Source organism: Vitis riparia, chromosome 18, assembly GCF_004353265.1.
Source record: "Vitis riparia cultivar Riparia Gloire de Montpellier isolate 1030 chromosome 18, EGFV_Vit.rip_1.0, whole genome shotgun sequence".
In the NCBI taxonomy this organism is placed as follows: Eukaryota; Viridiplantae; Streptophyta; class Magnoliopsida; order Vitales; family Vitaceae; genus Vitis; species Vitis riparia.
This window is the reverse complement of record NC_048448.1, coordinates 6572016-6592757: the sequence shown is the minus strand read 5'-3', so window position 1 is coordinate 6592757 and position 20742 is coordinate 6572016. Positions and strand designations below refer to the sequence as shown.

Here is a 20742-nt window from a genome sequence, read left to right as displayed (position 1 = left end):
GTTTTCCCTTAAACAAGGTACCAAGCCCGTTGAAGAATATACAGAAGAATTTCATGAATTGAGCATTCGAAATCAAGTGCGGGAAAGTGATGCTCAACTTGCAGCCCGCTACAAAGCTGGACTTCGAATGAAGATTCAACTTGAGATGATAGTTGCACACACTTATACCGTAGACGACGTTTATCAACTAGCCCTCAAAATAGAAGAAGGCCTCAAATTTCGGGCTTCCAGGCATCCAAGTTCACAAATTGGGAGCACTTTCTCCAACAGGACAACAAGCAAACCTTTAAGCACATCAAACTTCAGAACTTCTAATCATGTGAATGGTGGGGACAACACTCAACAAACTTCGAATGTGGCTCATAAGAATGGTAATAAGGGTAAAAATTCAATGAGCAATGGAGATAGAAAAGTAGACGCGACTCCTTTATGCTTTAAGTGTGGTGGGCATGGTCATTATGTTGTTGTATGCCCAACCAAAGGTTTACACTTTTGTGTTGAAGAACCAGAATCTGAATTGGAAAGTTACCTAAAGAAATAAGAGACCTACAATGAAGATGAAGTTAGTGAAGAATGTGACTACTATGATGGTATGACGAAAGGACATAGTCTTGTAGTACGACCTTTATTAACCGTTCCAAAAGTAAAAGGAGAAGAATATTGGCGACGTATTAGCATTTTCCAAACACGTATTTCTTGCCAAGGGAGATTATGCACCATGATCATTGATGGAGGTAGCAGTTTGAACATAGCTTCACAAGAACTTGTTGAGAAGCTAAACCTTAAAACAGAGAGACATCCAAATCCATTCAGAGTAGCATGGGTTAATGACACCTCTATCCCGGTAAGTTTTCGTTGTTTAGTAACATTCCTTTTTGGTAAAGACTTTGAAGAGTCTGTATGGTGTGAGGTCTTACCCATTAAAGTAAGTCATATTTTACTTGGAAGACCTTGGCTCTTTGATAGAAGAGTTCAACATGACGGCTATGAAAATACATATGCTCTCATACACAACGGATGTAAGAAGATCCTTCGTCCAATGAAAGAAGTCCCTCCAATTAAGAAGTCAGATGAGAATGCACAACCAAAAAAGGTACTTACTATGTGTCAATTTGAAAATGAGAGCAAGGAAACTAAAGTTATTTTTGCTTTAATGGCTCGGAAAGTGGAAGAATTTAAAGAACAAGATAAGGAATATCCAGCAAACGTACGTAAAATCCTTGATGACTTTTATGACTTGTGGCCTACAAAGTTACCTAATCAACTCCCTCCTATGCATGACGTACAACATGCCATTGATTTGATTCCCGGTGCATCATTACCAAATTTACCAGCCTACAGAATGAATCCAACAGAGCATGTTGAATTGAAAAGGCAAGTTGATGAATTACTTACTAAAGGCTTTATTCGTGAAAGCCTAAGTCCTTGTGAAGTTCCTGCCCTACTAACACCAAAGAAGGATGGATCATGGTGGATGTGTGTGGATAGTCGTGCAATCAACAAAATCACAATCAAGTATCGATTTCCAATTCCAAGACTTGACGACATGCTAGATATGATGGTTGGATCAGTAATCTTCTCGAAGATTGATCTAAGAAGTGGATATCATCAAATACATATTAGACCAGGAGATGAATGGAAGACATCTTTCAAAACTAAGGATGGATTGTATGAGTGGTTAGTCATGCCGTTTGGACTAACCAATGCTCCAAGTACCTTCATGCGGATTATGACGCAGGTATTAAAACCTTTTATTGGACGGTTTGTTGTTGTCTATTTTGATGATATTCTTATCTATAGTCGATCTTGTGAAGATCATGAGGAACACTTGAAGCAAGTAATGCGCACTCTTAGGGCTGAAAAGTTTTACATTAATTTGAAAAAATGTACTTTCATAAGCCCTAGTGTTGTATTTCTTGGCTTTGTTGTGTCTTCTAAGGGTGTTGAAACAGATCCAGAGAAGATCAAAGCTATTGTTGATTGGCCAGTACCAACAAATATCCATGAGGTGCGAAGCTTCCATGGAATGGCTACATTCTATCGACGATTTATTCGAAATTTCAGCTCCATTATGGCCCCAATTACTGAATGCATGAAACCTGGTTTATTTATTTGGACCAAGACGGCCAACAAGGCATTTGAAGAAATCAAATCCAAGATGGTGAACCCTCTTAGCCCACGTCCTGAGATCGAGTATGCTCTTGATGATCAACTTGTGTCTACTCGACAAGGTGGATACCAAAAATTTTTGGTAAAATGGCGAGGCAAACCACACTCTGAGAATACATGGAGTACAACAACGGATTTTCAGAAGCCTAACCCCGATCTTTATGAGTTGTATCAAGCGTCTAACTCATCGGAGCCGAGTTCTTTCAAGCCGGGGAGAATTAATGGGGGAAATCCTTTTAAAGTTTATTCAAGGAAGAAAGGGAAGACCTAAGTAAACTTTAAGTAGGATTAATATTAATTAGAATTGAATTGGGATTGGTATTTGTTGGAGTCTAATTAGGATTAGCTAGTTGAGTTATAATATAATTAGAATTTGAGTCGTAATAGGTTATTAGAGTCCTAGTAGACTTTGGATGTTATAATTAGAATTAGAATCATAATAGGTTATTAGAGTCCTAGTAGACTTTGGATTTCTTAGAGAAGCCTATAAATAGGCTAATCAATGTAAATCAAAGGGATGAATTTGATGAATAATATCATACTTTCTTTTATTGCAAGGTTACAACCCTTAATGGTGAGACTCCATTGATTTTTCTTCTAGGTGAAACTCTTAGAAGGCCTTAGTGAGACTCTAAGGTTTTCCATCTTTTTTTCATTGTTTCTTCTTTCTCTCTATTTCTTATCTTATAATTTTCTCTACCATAAAGTTTATTCCTTGTTCCTCTCCTTACACCCTAAAAATAAAACCCTAGCCCACCTACCCTTGAGTGTAGGCAATCATCCTAGGGTTGTCCTACATCAGTAACATATTAAGGAACATCTAAATGCAAGAATCAATTGAAGGAGGCAAAATAAAATAAAATAAAATTTCTAGCCCATACACTTCATTAACCTTTTTATCTTTGAACTTTCTTTCAAATAACTTGTTAAGGTACCAATTGACCTAAAAGTTTAAGCTGTTAGGAGAATGTGGAGCTGGTTTAGGCTAAAGCCCTAACATCTTCTTTGAACTTGCACATGAGCTCAATAAATGGAAGTAAACAAGTGGTGAGGCTCTAACTCATAACCTCCTGTGAAAAGAAGGCTCTAACACCATGTTAAGTTACCAATTGACAAAAAAGCTTAAGTTGTTAGATAGAGAACCAACAATCCCTATAGAGCTAATTCAGGCTAAGGCCTTAACCAAGATTGGCAGCATTTGAAAAATAAAAATTAGTAAGTTCAAAGAGCAAGTGCTTCAAATAAATTGGTAAATGACTGATAATTAGTTTGGTCCCATGGTGAATGGGTAGTTTACGCATTATCAAGCTTTGACAGAATATATGTTAAAATATTATATCATCCCAGCAGAAGACCAATTGTGGTTAAAAGAAGCATCAATCCTGGAAGCTGTTCTAGAACCGACAAAAAAAAAAAAACCAACAAACAACCAAAGCTTGATTACGAATCCTTGTATGTAAGGCACCTTAATATATACTGGAGATAACCAATGGAAAGGAATGGTAAGATGTTGGTAGGACAACCAAGAAACCAACACAAAAATAGTTTGCAAACAAAGACACAAAGCAAAATGCTAGTAAGACAAAAATTAAGAACTAGAACACTTTATGAGAAAAGTCAGACTGCAAAAAGAGAGCTATAGCAACCACAGCTTTTAGAAAGGAACATGCAATCTATTATCTTCCTTGGTAAAAGAAATAATGCCTAGGCAGCAAGAACAAGAAAACATCAAGTCAGGAAAAACTGGGGAAAATGCCACTCCTCCCAAATCAGTTGTTTTAAGAAGGGAAACTTCACACACATTATACAATTTCTGACATAGAACAAAGCCATAATGAACACACAGAAAGAACAAGTACGTCAACCCTTGAAAAAGTAACAAAATAGGTTATTTCCTACCTTTTTTTTTTTCTTTTGATGAGAAACAACAATGCCATTGATTAATTAGGATTTAAGATGTACAATAGAAGGATGAGGAATCCTCCTACAAACAAAAGCTAAACAAATAGAACCTCCAAAGTGGTAAGTAAACTAAACACCTATGGTATACCATAAACCATATTGTAAATACAAACAACATCTCTAACTAACCCACACCCTTGGAACTAGACACCGATAACCAATCAAGTTGAACCACAATAAGGGGAATGCCCTTAAAAGTTGTGGTGCAATACGCCCAGAAAGAAGCAAGGAAACGAATAGTATCCTAAAGAACTTCTGAAGTCCTTGCCTTATCTTAAAAAATCCTGGCATTTCTTTCCCACCACACAACCCAAATCAAAGCAAGACAAACGGCTTACTATAATACTAGGCCTCTCTTAGAGCTTCCTAATTCCTTGTATGAGATGGTCATCATGTCACAAATACTCCTCGAAGAAGCCTAATCCATCTTAGTCAATCTTAATAATTTGTACCACAACCCTAAATTCGAAGGACAATGTAAAAAGAGATGATCTACCGATTTTCCATGTTTCATATACAACTTACAAACATCAAGATTGAAGGCTTTGTAGGGTTTTCTCAACTATAGCATGTCATTGATGTTTACCTTCTTGTGTGCCACTAACCAAGCAAAGGACTTTACCTTAAAAAGGACTTGAGATTTCCAAACAAAATTAGTAGGGAAAAAGGAATTAGATCAAAATGGTTAGACAAGACCAAACAAAAACATTTTACTGTAAATAAACCCAATGAATATAAAGACCAAGCTCTCACGGGAACGAATCAAGAGAAGTGCAAACAAGTAAAAGAGGGCATAAGTCTTTCTAGATCTTCCATCTCAAAATCAAAAGGTTATGGCTGAAGTTAAAGTTCCAAGAAAAAGGATAAGTAGACCCAAGAATTGATGAAATAGGAAGGTTTTAGGTTCTTTCCTGCATGTAGTAGTTGCTTTGCATGAGGAACCTCCTACTAATAATTAGATTGCCTCCTACTAATAATTAGATTGTTTCAATAATACCCAACAGACACCTAAGGCATTATCCATGTTAATAAAGGTGAAACGAGGAACTTCACTTTGTCATGTGAAGTTGCCCTACCAATTCCATCCCATGGAAGATTCAATAATACCCAAAGACACCTGAGGCATTATCCATGCTAATAAAGGTGAAGAGAGGAACTTCATTTTGTCATGTGAAGTTGCCCTACCAATTCCAACCCATGCAAGACAATTTATTATTTTCTTTCTCCTTAAAAAAATGCCACAAGAACCCCTTTAGACCTCAAAACATTTTTAGACTTCTCCAAGTGGTGCGTAAACACCTTATCTACAAAGAGAGCGTGTAGTACCTATGCATACATTCAAAAGGGATAAAGCTCTATTTTGACAAGGCAAGCAGCCTCACTGGATCTCCAATGGGAGCACCCCAAACTCTAGAAAGATCTGCTAGCCCTCTCCTCCCAATCTAGCCCAAGATATTGACACTGAATCACATTCTACCAGCATATTAGAGACACCCAAGTCAATTGGCTCTTAGACCCCACAGTAACACTAGGATCTCCACCTCAGAGAAGAACCCACACCAATTAGCTTCAAGAAGGCTCTTCAAATTATCCCTCTCATCTCTAATAAGGCAATCATTGCTCATTCAATCTGGATTACCCAAAGCACAACCATCAATATCGAGTTTCAGGGACCTGGATACTCAAATAATCCACTTGACTCGAAACATCAATCCTCCTCTTTGAGAAAAGAGGAAAGATCTCCAATCCAACAACAGAATGCTGAATGCTGAAATGTGTGCTTCAAATTCCCTGGGTGATAGATATCCACAGAGTTGTGAGGAAGCATACAGTTGCATAAATATTTCATCAATTTTCTCCTGTTCAAAAAACTTTTGCATTCCTTTCCAAAATCAAATTATTCAGTCACAATGAAAACCCTTCCAAACCAACAACCTGAAATCACTGACAAGTTTGCAAAACCTCTCTGTCCTACCCATGCAATCTCAGCTAAAGAAAACAATCTTTGACAAACCTTAAAATAATGTGGGAAATGAAGGAAAATGTGATGATAATTAAAAATACCCAATATCATCACCAATTTCCATGTCAAAACACATACATGAACACAAGCTTGGAATCTCCAATTAACAGTGTCTAGATCTTAGTGTAGTCCGCCAGCAAGCTTTAATGAAGTAGCTTCACAGAAGCATATTCACAAGTCACAAATATTTCTACCACATTCACACTTTATTTATAATTCGTAATATTTGAAAAATTACTATTACAATCTACTAAATCAGCATTATAATGTTTTTAAGTTCTTATTCATCCACTAAACCTCATCCATGAGTACACAATTCAATTTACAAAGCACAAATTTTTCAAAACTAAACTATTATATTTGCCCAACTTTTTCAAACTGTATCATGCAATGCTTTGCCCAGAAATCCCAAATTTTGATTTTGACCAATCTTACATATGCAGCACCTGAAAATGCAACATAAACCAGTAGCACACCAGATAAATTTATGAACAACTGATATTCTATTGAATAACAAATTCAGAGAAGACATTACACCTAATAAAATCAATCCCAAGTTAATGAGTACATATTCGATAGGTAAAGAGAAAAGAACCGGGGAAGAAGGCGTTGCAGTTCATTTAACATAAAAATCTAGGAAAAAACCTTTTTGTCCAAAACCACATTCTTTAGAATATCAAATTTAGTCGCATACAACAAAAACTATTCAATTCAAAATAATAACATTAACCAACAAAAGCAACATCACCAAGCATTATTATTGACTTATTTTCTCATTTCTTTCAATAAAAACAAACTACAAAATAAGGTGTTCCTTTTCCTTTTTTCCCCCTTAATCAGAAGCAAGATAATGCATGGCATTGAACTTGATAAGTACAATTAAAGATGAGAAATCCTTCCACCCCCCCACATAACAAAAAAGAAAAAAAGAACAAAAAAAAACCTGGCCAAAAAGGCAAAGCATGCATATACTACAAATGCAAGCAAAACAAATTGAACATCTTATATTAGAACTGAACATAGTACAACCCAAGACCACACTACACATTTCAAGGGGTAAAAAGTCCTCAACAAAGACACCAAGTGTCTCCTTGCTGGGTAAAATAATCAGCATGTTGGGTTAGCCATATGTAGCATCCAAGAGGAAAAACATCTCAAGTCCCTCACAACATCAATAATTTGATGAATCCACCCCCCAATACATTGTATTCATGAACCTCTTTCCCTATTGGACACCCATGAAATGGCCATAGCGAGATCTCCCCCCTCCAGACAGTGGAAAATTCCAAATCTATAGCTTGCAATAAACCCTCTCAAAAAGCTTGAATCCATGTCTCAATAATTATACTTTCTCCATCAAGTAAAATGCTCTTAAGTACCATACGACATTGATCTCCAAACACTCTCCTAATCTCAAGCTATCATGGACTAACCAAGGAACAACAATCAAAATTCAACTTTACAGAGCACACTAGAGGCAGAAACCAAGTAGGATGAGTCTCCTCAGGAAACTCAAAAGAGGTAACTGCAAATGCATATTTGGTGGAGGTCCAGACATAAGTATAAATATGAACCAAGTCGCAAAGAGTATCCATAGATGTCCATCCATCCTCAAAAATCCCAGCATGCCTTTTTCACCAAATAGTCCAAATCACAATAAGACTAGGATACACCACAGAAACAAACATCTCAAAAGACCATCAAAAGTCTCTGAAGGATATAACCATCCTCCTTGTCACACTTCTGAGGGGTACACATCCCAACAAATATGAATAGCTTATGTCAGAATCTCAAAGCCAGTGGGCAATGTTAAAAAGATGGTCAACTGTTTCACCAATAACTAAGAATGCAAAACCACAATTAGGACAAAAGGCTTTAAAAGGCCTTCTTCTGAATCATATCATTGATATTGATTTTCTTATCAATCACAAGCTATGAGAGGCCTTAACTTTAAGAAAGGCTTTTGAGTTTCAAATGAAACTGGCTGGAAGGAAAGGAATCAAATTAACATACATAGACAAAGCTCTGAAAAAGGAACTGACTTTTTAAAACAACTGGGTAATCAAAGACCAAACTTTCATATTTGGAAAGGTAGCAGAAAAATATTGTAGTAAGGACATGAGACATACTGGTTCCTCAAATTCCTGATCAAAAAGGTTGTGGTGAAAATTAAACTCCCATGAAGGAGATGAAGAAAAAAAGGTATTTAGATAGAAGAAACAAAAGAATCTATGATTCTCACAGGCCTAAAACCATTTGGAAATTAACACCAAGAGGTTGCTCGCCCAACCAAATATCTTTCTAAAAACCTTAAGAGGTTGCTCTTAAGGCTTGGCATGGTGAGAGTTGTGGGGAGCTTCCAGTTCTAGTCACTTTGTTCCACAATTTCAAATTTTCTCCAATCCTTTGCAACCTTTGCATGAACTATGTTGTTTCCAACCTTCAATATGACAGTCTCTCCACCAAGAATTAAAAGCATACTTAAAGTTAGGATCCAACAAGCTCATATTTCAAATCCAGAAGAAGCCAGTCCCCACTTAAAATGATTGGAGCCTAGAGCAATAGAACAATGATAAGAGATAAATCAAGATAAGGATTCTTGAATGCTATGGGGGAAACTCACTTTCCAATCCTGTTACAAACAGAGATCACTTTTTTTTTTTTTTTTTTTTTTATCAGAAACAAAGAAAAATATATTAATAGAAGGAAAGATACATGAGAAAGAAAGAAAAAAGAAACAAAAGAAACCACAAGAAGGATGAGAGGTCCTTCCTACACAATCTGAACAACATAAAAACCCCCAACATTAGCTAAAAACAAAGAGAAACCCCCAAACTCAAACTTTTGAAGCGCAAACCTCACTCCAGTTGAGTTGTAACACATTTAGAGGAACTCCTCTAAAAGCTATAGAACAAGAAGCCCAAAGAGAGGAATAGAACAAAATCAAATCCCATAACGTCTCTTCCGATCTCCCCTTATCCTCAAAAATCCTATTGTTTCGCTCTTGCCACACTATCCAAACCAAAGTGAGGCAAGCAACTTGCCAAAGAGTCTTGCCTCTTAAGGAGTTCCCCAAGCCTTTAAAAGCAATAACCAACATGTCCACAAACCTCCTTGGAGGGACCCAAACCAGCCCAACTAGCTTGAACAGCTTGTTCCAGAGTCCAATGGTAACAGGACAATGAAGAAAAAGGTGATCAATCGTCTCCCCATTTCCTTTGCAAAGAATGCACCATTGAGGACAGAGGGACTTGTAAGGTCTTCTCAACTGCAACTTGTCATTGGTGTTCACCTTCCCATGAGCTACTAAGTAAAGGCAGCTTTCCCAAGAGGAGGATCAACCAACTCACAATCCAAACTAAGAGTCTTGAAACAATCATGAGGGGAATTCATTAGCAAAGCACGGAGTTTGACATTTGGTTTCATTTGAAGAATATTTTATACCTTTGAGAATTGTTGTTAACCTTGTCCTAACCATTTATTGTATCCAAATAGATTTTCCATTTTAAACTAGTATACACTAATCCACATTTTCTATCAAATTTTGTACAGAATATTTTGTCCTTCTTAGAAGGGTTTCTCGTCCTTCTTTGCACTTACTATTTCAATGCAATGAAATGGATGTTTTTTATTAAAAAGGAAAATACTAAGTTAATAATAATAACAGTCTTGAACCACCTAGCTTTTTTGAGCCCCTTTTGATAACATTTTTTGATAAATAAAGAATAAAATTGAATTTCAAAAGAGCCGCCAAAAAAGCGACTCAAGGTATACAAGGAATAAACCCACCATCACTACCAAGGCTCAAATAGGAGAAAAATACCCAAAAAAAATAGAGCCTCAACAAGTGCCCAACTATTCAAAAAACTTACTAAAGTCAAAGGACAATCATCTATAAACAGCTTAGACTTTGACCAAAGAAAGCAAACAAAATCCATTTTCAGCCTTTGGGAAGAAAACACCTTGTTGTCGAATTCTTTGCCTTCCAAAACATCCAAAACAAACATAAAAGGCTTGCACTCCAAACCTTCTTACGTTTTTTGCCCACAAAAGAACCATGTCACCCCAACAAAGTCTCTCTAACTGATAAAAAAAACCCAAGACACCCCAAAAAGCGTAAAAAGCAACTCCCATAAAACCCTTGTTGTTTCACAATGGAGAAGTAAGTGATTATGGATTCTTCATACAAAAGACAAAAGTAACACCTATTTGCTAAAGACCATCCTTGGCTTTGAACTTGATCCAAAGTGAAACCCTTACCCCATGCTGCCTCCCAAGCATAAGGGCTAACTCTAGGTTGGACCTAGGAAAGCAAAATCCCTTTTATTGGAAAAGACCCCCAATTGTTTGGTTCCAAAGTGTTGTAAAGGGATTTAATTGTAAACTTGTCATTCTTTGTCATTGACCAAAGCAAAGAATCTTCCACATCCCAACACACTCTCTTTCCATGCAAACAAGCCAAGAATCTCTCCACACAATCCACCTCCCAATCATTAAAAGGTCTAAAGAAACAAGGATTCCATCCCCCCTCCCTGAATAATGCCAAACATACTCCACTCACACATCCTTAGAAATGGCTAAAGCAAATAAAGAATGAAAGACACAATCAACAAATTATCCTCACACCACTTATCTTTCCCAAAAAGCACCCTCCACCCATTACCCACAAAAAAAGGAACACTTATTTCTTACAAAATCTCAATTCTTCCTTATCGTTTTCCACAACCCAACCCCATACCCCTCTCTCACCTCCTGAGTGACCCACCCCCCCTCTTTCTTCTCCATACTTTTCAACGATAACATGATACCAAAATGCCCTTCTCTTACTCACAAAATGGCCAACTCCACTTGCAAAGAAGAGCCTTTTTAAGAATTAAAAGACTTTTAACATCCAAACCCCCTTTCCTCTTGCCACAACAAACAACAGCCACTTAACAAGATAAGGTTTATGCTCTAACACCCCACCTCCCCACAAAAAGTTCCTCTGAATTTGTTCTAGTCTTAATCGAATAGCCCTTAGTATACAAAACAAAGACAAATAATATATGAGCAAGCTAAATAAAGCACTTTGAATTAAAGTAATTCCTCCTTCTTTGAGAATATATTGTTGTTTCGACATTGACAACCTCTTGCAAAACCTCTCTTCTACTCCATCTCAAGATACAATAGACTTAAACAAAGCACCCAAAGGAGACCCAAATAAGAGGATGGGAGACTACCCACCTTGCAGCCAAGCTCAACAATTAGGTCATCTAAATTCTCCACCTTCTTCATAAGAATTAACTCACTTTTCTCCAGATTAATCCTTAACCCTAAAATCACCTCAAACCACATGAGCAACTAACATAAATAAGTTATTTAATCCTACCCTCTAGAGTAGCCTAATAGGTCAAGGCGAACACTGGGAAGTGTGGTCCCAATAAGTAGCACATAGTTCCGGGTTTGAATCCTGTCATACCCTGAATTTACCCAATTGCGAGGTGGTCAGCACCCCAAGGATTGGATCACCATGGAGAGTCTTAAGGGCTTGGTCATGGAAGATTCCTCGGTTATCAAAAAAAATAAATAAATAAGTTACCTGATCCTGAGAAGTCTTATAGAAAACAAGAGTATCAATACACCATCTTGAATATAATAATCCAAGGAGGATGCTAACTCAACCCATAACTCCTTTCTTAAATTATAAGCATTAGGGTTATAAACAAAAAACAACTAAAAAACGCCTTCACTATTTAATGAAAGGTTGACCAACAGTACAAGAGCCTATAACCAACCAGAAAAACTAAGAAGCCTAGGTCCCACATAATGTGAATACCTCCCAAAGCCCCACAAGATGAAATTTACATACATTTCCTATTCTTTTTTCTTTCATTTTTCTTTTTGGTGATAAGTTGTGGTCATTTCCTATTCTTAGCAACCACACACAAACTACTATGCAATTTTCTATCACATAGTTCTTTTTTTTTTCTGGTCTCCTAAAGCATAACCACCTTAGGAGCTTCATTACACAAAAATTCCTTAAGCGCCTATCTCTTCCTTTGGGACCCCAAACCTCGAAAATTCTAACTAATCTTCATGAAAAACCAATGAAGATCCAAACAATCAAAAACAAAGATCCTTAAGACTCTAATTCATCAATTTTATTTTTTTTATAGATGAAAAGCAATAGTAGTGGAAAGCACCAAAGTACACACAATATAAACAACAGCCTTCAAAAAGCACCCAAAAAAAGGGCAGAAAAACAAAAAATTCTCCCTCCCTCAAACCAAACTCATCCAATCAATCAAGTCAAATAAGGACAACGATCTTTCTCCTATAAACAACTAGGACCAAGAAAACAAATCATACATAGAAATAGAACTTTTAGTCTATGATCAAAGAGCTCTACATTCTCAAACGATCTTCTAATTCATCATACTTCATATAGAGGATTCTAATAAGTTGAAAAATAATGAAGGGGAAAAGAAGAGCAATAGCAACACCATAAACACCTCTTCCCTAACTCCAAACAAGTGCCCACATCCTCCCCCGCCGCCCCCCCCCCCCCCCCCCCCCCTCTTTGTCCTCGTCCACAAAAGAAAAATAAATTAAATTAAAACCAACAACATGATCACACTAAAATAGTTATTCTTATAATATTTTCAAAAGTTCATGTAAATAATCTAGAAGAGTACAAATACCTATGCTATCTCTATAATGTTCAAAACCAACCTAAATAGAGGATTTTTATTCCTTTTCTATTTTGTACCATCATGGAATGGATAAAACAAACAACTAATTACATGGCGACCTACAGTTGCACTTTGCATGGAAGCTTTGGAATGTAGTTCCTTCTATGTAAATAGAATTTCATTGTAACATTTCTTAATTTGGATAAAAATTCACATTTCCCTAATTCTTTTTTGCAGTTTTAACAATTTTTTACCACTTTCACTTCTCTATTGTGATAATAGTTTAGATTTTAATGCACACGCTTGTTTGTTCAAGGTTTCTTGGAGTTGAATTGTAAGAACTATCAGTTCTACGAATTTCCATTTCCCCTTGTATAGCTATATCCAACAAATCCCATTACATTAAGCCGCTACATATTCCATGGCAATGATATTCAAAATCCTGGTCCCACGGCAATGATATTCAAAATCCTGGTCCTCAATTTAAAGGCATTTAGAGGATTGTTGCAGGTGAACAGAAAAGCCCCAGCAGAAGTAAATTGATAACTCTCAGAATCATTTGGACATGCTCAACATTACTCTCAAAGCAATGACTTTGGATGACAAACATTTGGTTAAAGATTTGCAGTCAGTTCAGCAACTTTCTTTATGCACATATAAATTGCTTGATATATACAAAGAAAGGCATTGGTCAAGTTTTCTATTAGTGACCATGGCCGACACCACACATGATATGCTTTACTGTTAAAGAAAAGAATTTATAGATCATAATTTTGAGATGGGGATTCTTATTTTCCACCTCAACTCATTTGTCATAATAATATTTTTCTTTTCTTTAGACAGAAAATATAAGATCATAACATTAATCAACCTAAATGATGAAGGAACTCAACAAAAGATGATGTTTTTCAAAAATTTAGGGGAGCCAAAGATCTAAAAGGGAAGAGTCACAGAGCCTGTCAACTAAAAAGATAATACTGACAATAGTAGACAAATAAATAATCAACTGAACGCCACCAAAAAAAAAAAAAATCAACAAAACATGAAACTGAACACCATAACAAAAAGAAGCAGAGCACGATCCACAAGTGATTACAAAATTAAGGAAAAAATTATTATTAAATATGTTAAATGTGTGCCAGCAGTTATAAAAATATTAATACATTTTCAAATAGCACCTCGCACATTATTAGCTGTATGCACACAGCTGGAGATGAACAATGCTAAATGGTCTCTCAAACAGTTTACAAAACATAAACTGCAGCACTTGACCACCAAATTTCTCTCAGCACATGTAGTGACCATTTTATCCATCGATTAACAATCCTATCATTGGCCAGTGGTGTTGACATCAGCTAACTCCATGATACTCAAACAAGGTGCAGTCTAACATTGTCTAGCCCTGTGATTCCCATTATCTGAACCCCCAATGCAGCAGTATCCAATGCCATTTAACTCCAAATTAGAGAGCTGATCAGCATGCTGTAATAATACCACAAACAAGCAGTAGAATTTGTACTACAACCTGCTTCCAAGCTTCAGTAATCCCTCCAAAATTTTCCAAAGATGGTAAAAAGGAAAAAAAAACTGAGGGGAAAATGCAGTTTACTGCCCACATAAAATTTAAGGCCTTCATTAACCTGAAGATATTTAATAGCAGGTGAAGGCATAATAATATCATGTAGAAAGCAATCAAATACTCCTCACACATTTAAGTACTTCAATTACTACTGACCGGTTCATTTCCTGCAGAGCACCAAGCAGGATGATAACTACAACATTTCAAATCCAACAAGGAAACTATGCATTCTAGTCCAGGAAATATTTAGGAAAGAGGTATTATTAGGGCTATAAACTCTGCACAGTGAATCACATAAAAAAGAACTGTATATGGGCAAATCAGAATTCAAGACTTTTCAGCATGGTTTTTCTTATAAAAGAACCTATGCATGAAATCATACAGACATCCAAGCATGCAATGACCAATTACACCTAAGCATAACTGCATATGGAACACACATTTGCACATGCATATCCCACAAGACAGAAATAAAACTCACATACGAATTTTCTTATATAAAAACTTTGCATGTGATGTAACGATCTTGACTGACCTAGACTGGCCAAAGATAGTGAAATTCATAGACGAAATATGCATCTTGGCGCCACACGCCCCGTATTTTTTTAAATTAACTTGTTTCATTCTTAGCAATATATCTAATATTGATCAAAACATGATAAAAAGTGGTGGTCAACCATTGTTGCTATCAAGTTGACTCTCCATTGCTTAGACACCTATAGCAAATAAGACATTAAGCAGTTCCTCCCAAAAATGGTGTTTACTTCATCCTACATGGCACTTTACAGAAAATTAAACCTTGCAGTTAAGCAGCAAATATCCACATTCATGGCCCCTCCACAACTCATAACCTAGGTCAACTTCATCCAACAGAGGGCATCACCATAAAACCTAACAACTACCAGATGCTAGCACCCATACTGAACATCACTGTTTGTACCATGCTGATAAACAAGATAGAAATACCTAATTTAAACAGTCAAGATTGAGAAAAGCTAAAAATAAGGAAACGCCAACAGAACACCCCCAAAGTACTCAAAAATAAGCTAGGAATGAGAGGTTCCTGAAAAAATGAAAGCTGTCATATCTGACTTTTGCACACAACACTCCTAAAAAGAAATGTCTGAGAGTAAATTTTCCAAGGATAAAAGCTGCTCTTCACACTCCCAAAAAGAAATATCCAAGGGATAAAATTTCCAAGAATAACCATCAGCAAAGGATAACAGAAAACTTGGCATAATTAGTATGATATTTTAGGCCACATGATAAGATGGACTCAGTCAGCAGGCTAGTATAAGATTTTAGGCAAAACAAAAAAATGGAAACCATTTCTATCAACAACAATCACCAAAATATAACCATCACCAACAATACTGCACCGACTAAAACTAGTCAGCAACCCAAATTTGATGGCACAGTTGTAGCTTACTAAACACCACAGGCCATCTACCCTCCAAACCCAACTCAAACGAATGCCCAAGATTCCAGAACCAAGGACATCCCCAAGACTATGCCATGCCAGAACCAGCAAGCTATACGGTGACAGTTAAAAGGCATAATTTCAGTTTATTATTACCGATCAAATTTCTAAACCAACTGAAGGAAGTGCATGGTTAAACATGTGGAGTATCACTAAGTTAGATAACAAATTTTCAAGTACCTGGAAAAAAGTTAGATCGGTTGCCTCTTCTCCATTGGCAGGGAAGAGGATGAAACAAGGTCAACCAAAAATTAGTCAAACCAATGGAGTCAAAATAGCACTTTCTAGCATTTCACCCAACCTTGTCAATCTTTATTTTTCTTCTGACACTAGTTCAATTTCAATGCCAATCGACTTTGCTTGCTTTGTTAAAAAATTTTACGCATGCTTTACAAGATTTAATTTCATAACTAATTTATCATACAAGAAATAACTTATTGTCTATGACCTAGAAAATTGCATAAAGGATCACATAGAAACAGAGAAAAAAATTAAAAACACAACAAAGTATATGAGCAAAGAGATAGATAAAGTGAAAACTCACCAATTGACAACAGTAATTGTCAAACAGCCAGAAAGACTACTAGCCGATTGCAACAACGTTAGTAGAACTCCAATAATCCTATTTGCATCTGACATGAGTGAAGCTGGATCTAGAACTGGGTGACCACCAACCACCCAAGAAATATTAAAAGCCCGTCCACTTCCTGTATGGGACAGCCAAACGACACCTCAAAAACAAAAATAGATAAACAAATAGTAACAAACAAATAAACAGACAAACTTACTTTTCAAAGAGTTCAAAATTCAAAGCCTTGAAATGACCAGCAAAGAAATAACGTCAAAAAGCTAAACAGAATTGTGTAACCTTTCAGGCCCACACAAATGAACAAACAAATTACCTTCTATAGAAGATTTTTCAAAATCATTAGCATCAGATGTAAAATGTAGCACATATGTTTCCAAAAACTTCATCGCCAGTATCTTCACCCCAAAAGGACCAGGCTACATATCAAGTTCAACTTCAGATTAGCCGTAAATTTCAGGTCACAGAAGCTAGGAAATGACAAATATTTTATTTTAATGTTCAATATTTTTTAATATCTAAATGTAACAATTCACTGATAGTTTTACAAATGAGACAAGAATAAGGTGAAAAATAAAGTAGAATATCTGATCATATTTCAGCACAATCCTACATAAACAGCTAAACCACAAACACAATCTAAGAAGTTAAACCAACATATCACAGACCAAATGTGACAGAATGTCCCTAATGAATATTTTTTTGATAAGTAGAACGTCCCTAATGAATATGAGAAGCATATAAAATCTCCTTCAGGGGAAGGAGAAGCTTATAACATGAGTGCATATTAAACTAACTGAAGTGTCAACCAGAGCCGTTAGCATGAGCAACCTGGGGAAAAATCGCACAAAAGTAAAGACAGGAGATGTTTAAACCCCTCTCCTCCCAAACAGACCCAAAACAATAAAAGTGAAAATGTAGACATCAACCACTGAAAATGGAAATAGAGCTTTTGTAAGTGATGTGTCATCAATCGAGACTAGGTTTGGCAATTTATTGTATGCCAAACAACATAAATGAAGTTTGAAAATCTATTAGCAATAACTAACAAATGAAAGAGACAACTAAAGGCGATTCATACCCCCAACGCAATGGCAAGGACCGCATCCTTCAACTTAACCATCCACACCCAAAGCTCTTCAAGCCACCTCTCAACTTTACCATGCCGATGGAACTACAATTTTTCAAAATAAGTATAACATCTTCACATGTGATAAAGAAAAATTACATTGCAAAAACCATGGATTAAGGAGTATGCAAAATGAATTTAGAACAGCGGAAAATTGAAGTGAAACTCGTTATGAAATGCTTAGAATAACCTGTGATGATCATTCTCAAAATTCTTTAAAAGTTGTCTCAAAATGTTCGTCGCGATTTTTCCCAATGGTTAGGCATGGGCAATCTATGGTCTTTAGAATATCATGAATCCAAAACCAACAGCAGGATTTTATAATTTGAAGCAGAAAATGCTCTTAATAACCACAAATGATCCTAAACAGATTTTTAAAATGTGCATAAAATAAAGAACAAAAAAAATAACCATGTATTTTTCCATATAGAGGTAAGATGAGAGAGAGAGTAAAAGAGTGACCTGCAGGGCCAACTCCTCTAGAACACTGCAAAAGAAATTTGTCCCACTAACAATAGATTGCTTTGCAATAATAGAATCGCCATCTCTCAAAAATACTAATAAGACTGATACTAATATAGAAGAATGCTCCATTGCTTTCAAACCAATCTCTTCTATTGCCCTGCCACCACATAGAATGAAATTAGAACAAAAATTAAGAACCACACAATCAGCCCCTGGCAGTTACATGATAAACCAGGTGGTGGCCTTCAAACAAAAATTTGAACTGACATGTAAATATTCAGTCTCAAAAATTCTTAGACACCCAAATAGATAATCAAACCTTATAGAAAAATAGTAAATAACCAAGTCTCGGAAGCTTGAATCAAATTTAAAAAAATAAATAAAGAAAATGTACGCCCAAGCTTTGAAAATGTGCTGAAAAGTGAAGTTCAAACAACTTATGTCTGAAACTACCAAGTGAAACACAAATTGATTAGCACTGGCCTCCATGTTCTCTCTCATTTCTAGGAAAAAGAACTCTGAACTGCATTGTTGATCTATTGAATTCTAGGGTACTATAGGATCAATGGTTTACTCGGTTAACTCAATAACCAGAGCCCATCAGTCCAAGACCATGTGATGAAGTACATGAGCTCATTGATAATCCGAATCATCCGATATCACTGATAAAAAACCAGATGTGATGTTTCTTTCATAATTGGTGCCATGCACAATATGTGGGATGCTATAATAAAGGGGGAACCCCCACGTCTCTAGAAAATTTGAGAAATAAAAATGCATCTTCCACCACTCTGACCCCCAGAGTCTGACCAACAGTCTGCTTATAAATTTCAATACAAAAACAGAAGAATTGTGGTTTTTGGCCTTCTTTAACAAAACAATAATCAATAATCTAAAGGGGACGGAAAAACAATAGTTAATTATCAATCACCGAAGAGAACAGCTTACGAGAATCAGCCGATGATACAGTTGAAGAGAATTGTTCATTCTCCGCATCTTTTCCAAGAAAAAAGAAAAAAGAAAAAGAAAAATGTTTACGACAATCCCATAACACAAGGCAGATGGAAACTTGGGACGAATGGAAATTAGGGTTTGGAACTCACTCTATGAGAGATTTTCGAACTAGGGTTTCGGGAGAAGACTGAAGCTCGACTAAGTAGGGAAAAAGCTCGGCTGCAAATGAGGGGTGGACGGCTAGTAAGATATCTTTGGCCTGTCTAAGAGAAGAGAGCTTTACGGCCAAATCTCCATGGTTGTTGGCAGCGGCGAGGAGAGCCAGTGCTTGGTCTCGGGAAGCTCCGGCCATATCTTGCCCTAGAATCCAATTTTGAATTTCTAGGGTTTTGAAATCAGGGGTGTTGCCAAGGTTTAAATGGCTACTTTCACAAACAAAACAGCGGGCTTGATTCGATTATTTGGTGTGGACACTCGGCATGTCAACTTATGTTAATACATTACACACTCACACGTGCACGGGCTGAGCGGTTGAGGATGAACGGACGGTCCCAGCTGCAATTCATCATAATCCATGGTCTTTTTGGTAATTAAAACGATCAAAAAAAAATTAAAAAATTCAAAAAAAAATCTTCAAATCCTATTTTATAAAAATACGCTTTATCCATGAAAGTATAAAACCAATGCGAAGATTCTTGAAAACCAAGGGGAAAAGGTAGTAAATTCACTGGATTCGCCTCCACCTCTTCTCTTGATTAATTAAAGTCATTATACTTTTCGTTGTTCTTCTTTTATTTGAATTCCTTTAATATAAGTGCTTTACGTGGAATGCACCAAAATGTAATTACCCCTTTTTCTGCGTTATTTTCCATATAAATAATCATCCCCCAAACACACACACCAACTCCATTAATGTCTTTTTCTATTTAACTAGCCTCTTGTTAATCCTCCATCCTAATGCAAACAAAAAATGTCATTTTACTCTTTATTATAAACAATTATTAAAAATTTGTTAGAGATTTCTTTATCATAATATTCAATAGTTAACAAAAAAAATCAACATAAATGGTTATTTTTTTAATAATCATTATTTTTTATTTTTTTATTTGCACGCAAATACCAAAACAATCATCTTTAAAAACATTTCTAATGCAAGCAAAACACTCTAAAAGTGTTTCTACTAGATATGTTCACGTGTTTTCTTTTGCCATTCCATATTTAGATTCAAATTCAAACATGTTATGGATTAATATTACATCTCCAAGTATGTATATATACAACTCAAATTATAACTCGCCTTAACCATTGTTGTCACTTTCTTTAATGTTTTGCCTTCATAGATTTATTACTTAATATATGTGGGACACTCACCATTGTCTATCATGGTTCTCGAACATAGTCTGCCCCGAGGTATATTAGCACAAAAGTCATATAACTTCTTCATCCATTCCAAAGTGCCAAGTGGACACAATCCATCGGGGCACTGTGTATTCCTATCTGACAAGCATTAATTGCAATGGGTATTAAGTGCATTAATGCATTAATTGACACAATTGTTATGAGGTTAAAACGTCAACCTTTAAGGCTTAGCAAGACACGACAGTCATTATGATATGACAATCATTGGTAGTAAAAATAGTAATGCTCAATGGAATGTTCAATCGAGGTACTTAAGAAGATGTTGGGTATAGATAAATAACCATTATTGACCATATAAGGAATGT

At 36.1% G+C, this 20742-nt stretch overlaps 1 protein-coding gene across 10 annotated transcripts in view; it reads right to left on the bottom strand.

Moving 5' to 3' along the window:
• The window catches only part of LOC117907037 (symplekin), a 57391-nt gene extending 37902 nt beyond the window's left edge, over positions 1–19489 (bottom strand). For 4 of the 10 annotated variants that reach the window (XR_004649934.1, XM_034820370.1, XM_034820372.1 and 1 more), the window contains exons 1-5: positions 19168–19487; positions 18062–18221; positions 17552–17644; positions 16787–16889; positions 16429–16591 (exon numbers count right to left, since the gene is read on the bottom strand). Coding sequence is in view for 9 of the 10 variants with exons in the window: in XM_034820370.1 (XP_034676261.1) it covers positions 16429–16591; positions 16787–16889; positions 17552–17644; positions 18062–18221; positions 19168–19370 (722 nt within the window). In the remaining variant the exon portion in view is untranslated. Of the gene's footprint in view, positions 1–13970; positions 14572–16424; positions 16592–16786; positions 16890–17551; positions 17645–18061; positions 18222–19012; positions 19061–19167 lie in introns of those variants that run through there. The other 6 variants (XM_034820374.1, XM_034820376.1, XM_034820377.1 and 3 more) reach the window with 6 other exon arrangements.
• Between the last annotated feature and the right edge of the window lie 1253 nt (positions 19490–20742).